Source organism: Helianthus annuus, chromosome 9 (genome assembly GCF_002127325.2).
Source record: "Helianthus annuus cultivar XRQ/B chromosome 9, HanXRQr2.0-SUNRISE, whole genome shotgun sequence".
NCBI classification, from domain to species: domain Eukaryota; kingdom Viridiplantae; phylum Streptophyta; class Magnoliopsida; order Asterales; family Asteraceae; genus Helianthus; species Helianthus annuus.
The window spans coordinates 69,861,152-69,865,368 of record NC_035441.2 but is presented as its reverse complement, the minus strand read 5'-3'; the positions used below and the strand labels follow the sequence as shown (position 1 = coordinate 69,865,368).

The 4,217-nt window shown below is 34.9% G+C and overlaps 1 protein-coding gene across 1 annotated transcript; it reads left to right on the top strand.

Annotated features, from left to right (window-relative positions):
* Positions 1–314: 314 nt before the first annotated feature.
* On the top strand, positions 315–2,865 carry LOC110918010 (ribosomal protein S2, mitochondrial). Its single transcript, XM_022162407.2, has 6 exons — positions 315–1,063; positions 1,163–1,345; positions 1,429–1,523; positions 1,602–1,692; positions 1,785–1,859; positions 1,953–2,865. The coding sequence occupies exons 1-4, from the start codon at positions 909–911 to the stop codon at positions 1,610–1,612; spliced, it is 444 nt and encodes a 147-aa protein (XP_022018099.1). The 5' UTR covers positions 315–908; the 3' UTR covers positions 1,613–1,692; positions 1,785–1,859; positions 1,953–2,865.
* The last annotated feature ends 1,352 nt before the right edge of the window (positions 2,866–4,217 follow it).

The following is a 4,217-nucleotide window of genomic DNA, read 5'->3' as shown; positions in this document are numbered from 1 at the left end:
TTTAAAACCTATTCTTTTTATTCTTACAAATTTTTTTTTCTCATTTGAACCCTCCACTATATATATATATATATATATATATATATATATATATATATATATATATATACTATATTATAAAGCATATCCGAAGGACGACTTAAGGTAATTTACCACTTTACTTAAAACACATTTAAAGCATGATGTACAAGTGTTTAAAGCACCAGAAATAAAAATGGACATCACTTTCCGGTTATACCCTTTCACTCAAACAAATGAAATGCGCAGCCAACAAAACCCCAAATCCCATTTCAAATTTCAAACCTACAGTCCCTTTCCATTCCACTCTCTCTCTCTCAAACATTATGGATCTGGGATCTGTGTCTCTTCGTTATTCACCATAAGCCACTGCTCCGGAGGAGGGCTGGCCACTGTTTCGCACGTATAGCGGAGCCCGGGCAGCGACAGACGTAGAGGAGTTGACACAGGTAGAGCGGTTCTGGACACCTTCCCTCAGATGGTTGACATATTCATCACAAATGGGTTTTAAGCACAGATCTTCTTGTGAGTGCTCTTTATTTACAGTTTTCCCTCTTTTTTAGGGTTTTTGATTTTGGAGATAAATTATGAATCATTTTGTGTGATGGATAAGTTACATTGGGGGAAACAGAAAGAGACGGGATTTATCTACGTGTTGATAGGAGGGTTGTAAACAAACAAGACTCTCATCATCCACTCCTTCCTGGTCAGGTTTATCTCCTCAACGTATAAACAAACAGGTAAAAAGTAGTTAAATTTTTTTTTTTTTGTTATTTTCTTTGAGTATCCCAGTTGATTTTGTGTTTTTATTTACCTATATTTAGCTAAAAGTGCTCTTAATATAATGTTTTTTATGAAAACCTGAGTAAAGTTATTAACTTGATGTTTCAATGTGTTTTTTTAAAACTCTTGTTAAGTTTCGGTCTAGGAATCAGAAGTTTAATTTGACCTCGGTTCATCGGCCTGATTGTGTGGTGATTTTTGATACTGAAAGGAAGAGTTTTGTGATTTTGGAAGCTAGTAGGTTGCAGATTCCTATTGTAGGGTTAGTGTTGTCATTTTGTGTTAATGAATTATGGATTATGAATTTTGATGAATGTTTGAATTTAAGTGTAGAGTTATGGATTTGAGTGTTTGATTATAGGCTGGTGGACCCAAGTATGCCGTTGGTGACGTTTAAGAAGATTACATATCCTGTTCCAGCGAATGATTCGGTGCAGTTTATGTATTTGTTTTGTAATTTGATTACGAAAACAATTCAATACGAGCAGAAGAAGCTCGCTGGGGCTAAAGGGAACGTGGTTAAGGAAGTCGAGCCGAAAATTGGGTAAGAAGGTGTATAATGTTGGTGTATAAATTTGATGTGTAGATGAATAATAAGTTTTGTTGTGGTTGAATTTTGGATTGAAGTGCGGCTACTTTACTGGCTGGTACGATTAAGATAGATGGTGTAAATGATGAACTGACGGTTCTACAATACGAAGGGTTATCTCCCGCTTTTGATGGTAATTGTGTAATTTGTTTTACTTAATAATCATTTATGACTATCTTTTTATGCACATGTGATATATTTCTGAATGCAGATCCCACATAAATCAAGGAGTTTTTGGAATAACTTGTTGTTGTTAAGATCAATGATAATAAAGGGACCAAGATGGGTTTTGATGGGCAAAAGTATGGGTTTATTATGACCATTAGTTCTATCATTAATTGTATGTTACGCCTTTGATATTTACTGTAAAGATTTGTGTTATGCATGTAACTAGGTGGATCTGACGGTTTATTTGCTAAAAAAACCCTTGAGATTACAGATGATGTTCTTGCAACCTACAAAAATCAAGGTAGTTATGAGAAATATATAATTTTATGATTAGGGTTTTCCTTTTTTTTTATAATGTAATGTAATTTCTTTGGGCTATTTTAATCCTTTGAAGGTGGTTAAGATTTATTGGGACGAACCAAGGATCAAATCAGAACCACAGAACATGTAAATTATGCAATGGAAGCATGCAAGGCTTTGAAGTTGGATGCCTTAGTGATTGTTGGAGGTAACTTTTTCAGAATTGTATATTGGTTTCACTATGCTATATGATCCAGCGATTTGACATCAATGAGAATATTCATTGAGGTAACTTTTTAGCCAATTAAATTCTAAAATTTTAAATTTCATTGTTTAAGTTTGATTTTCATTCAGAATATCCATCAAACGGCGCAGCGAGCGCATCCGCAACGGCGCGGCGAGCGCAACCGTAACGAACACAACCACATCGGCGCAGCGAGCACAAGTTATCTCTGTTATCAGGAACCCCTTTGTGGTTCGATATCAAGTCAGCTAAGAAACAAACTTGAGGCTCTGAATTTGAATATTGCAACTGACGTGTTTTGTCCGGATGTTGGTATGTATTGAAACCAGGAGTTAACTGACTCTTTCTTCGGTTACATGGTTTGTGATTCGAGTTCAAAGCTGATTCCAATGGGGGTTATGAAATTGAAATTAAAATTAAACATGTATTAACCTGTTGTTGTATAAATGGTGTGTAATTTTCACCCCAAATCATTACCTCTTATATTTTAGTTTATTTTGCTGTAAAATAGTGCTATAATTTGCTGTGAAATGATGCTGAAATTTGTTGTAATTAGTGCTATTACTTGCTGTCAAATGGTGCTGAAATCGTTGTACGTGTTGAAGATGTAATTGTGCTCAAGATTCGACACTCTTGAACAATTGAAAGAGTTAAGCTTCAAGGCTCCAAGCGTCCAAGTGTCAAATTAACCAACGGAAAAAACTCCATTACAAATGCAACTGCAAGGGAATAATGCTTCTTTATAATAACTATTGTGGACTTCTTTTAAGACATGATGTGTTTAATTACTATGCTAAAAAAAGATATAGTTGGTATTATTTTGTTGTTATGGCTGCATTTTTGTGGATTATTTGCATGTTTTGCGAACTTTTTTGGCATTTTTTATTGGTGTCCTTTTTTCTTTTTAAATTTTAGATTTTTACTTTAAATCATCAAATTCAAATCAACCTGAATTCGGACTCGAATGTAGGGATGAGCTTGGTACCATCCGGTACCGAAAATCCAAAAAAAATTGGTACCGGTATCGAAAATACCTGGTATGGTACGGTACCGGTATCGAAAAGGCAAAATGTTGGTACCAAAAAGTACGAATTTTGGAGGATTATAAGCTTGCAGAGCGAATAAAGTATACTTGACTTTCAACCGTATGACTAGTCCCGGTTTAGGTAGATTTTTAGTTGATTGGTTTGACTTGCTTAAGATAAAAACACAACGACACAACCCAAGAAGACCATTTCATAAGTAAAAGAAACTTTTTTGGGTCAATCCCAAACTTTTTTTATGACAAAAAAACTATATTTAGTTATTGTATTACCTCTGATTCCAACTTGTTTAACCACATGACCCATCCCCTCTTAAATAGATTTTTTCTTTAACAACAATTTTTTACACCTAATAATACACAAACCTTATTAATATGATAGAATTCAATATACTTTTAAACAAAAATATATTCCAACTCTTGTTAGCCTTCCCCCCCCCCCCCCCCCCCCCCGCATATTATGATGTCTTGTTACACGCTTATTCGTAATGTAGGTTCTTTGCTTGCTTGCGATGTGGAAGCCTGTTACTTTAAAGCCTTGGCATATTCGAGATGAACCCATCAAGGCTAGCTTTTCTTCGACCCATTCTTTGCAGACATTTTGGGCATTTTTAACTGTTTCATCTAGCATTTAATAGACATTACCACATAGATGATTGATAAAGTAACAAACTACTATACAATATACTATAGGAGGATTGATAAATAACACAAAACGAGTATTGCATTGAAAATTGTCGCCATCATTGCATCAAGAATTTGGTTTTGGTTATGGCTCAAAACCAAACCGCCCCGTATGTAGCCTTAACCTCACCAACCTAAGTACCTAAGTGATATGTTTTCCGGCGCATCGCGCGGGTAAACGGCTAGTGTGTGTGTGTATATATATATAGGGGAAGATTCATTTGAGAAGAAATTTAATGTGAGAAGAAAAAGAAGAAAGGGCATATTAGTAAAATCTTATTTCATTTATAACTCATATCATTAATTTTTCTCACTTTAATTAATTGGTAAAATTCTTCTCATGAACTTTCAACTGGCGTGACGCGTAAGCTATGACTTTCTGGCGTTGC

Excerpts from the sequence above, each read along its gene's own strand:
- LOC110918010 (XM_022162407.2), top strand. The coding sequence starts at position 909 with ATGTGTTTTTTTAAAACTCTTGTTAAGTTTCGGTCTAGGAATCAGAAG. Across the intron at positions 1,064-1,162 it reads TTGCAGATTCCTATTGTAGG|GCTGGTGGACCCAAGTATGC; the intron begins GTTAGTGTTGTC and ends GTTTGATTATAG. Across the intron at positions 1,346-1,428 it reads GAAGTCGAGCCGAAAATTGG|TGCGGCTACTTTACTGGCTG; the intron begins GTAAGAAGGTGT and ends TTTGGATTGAAG.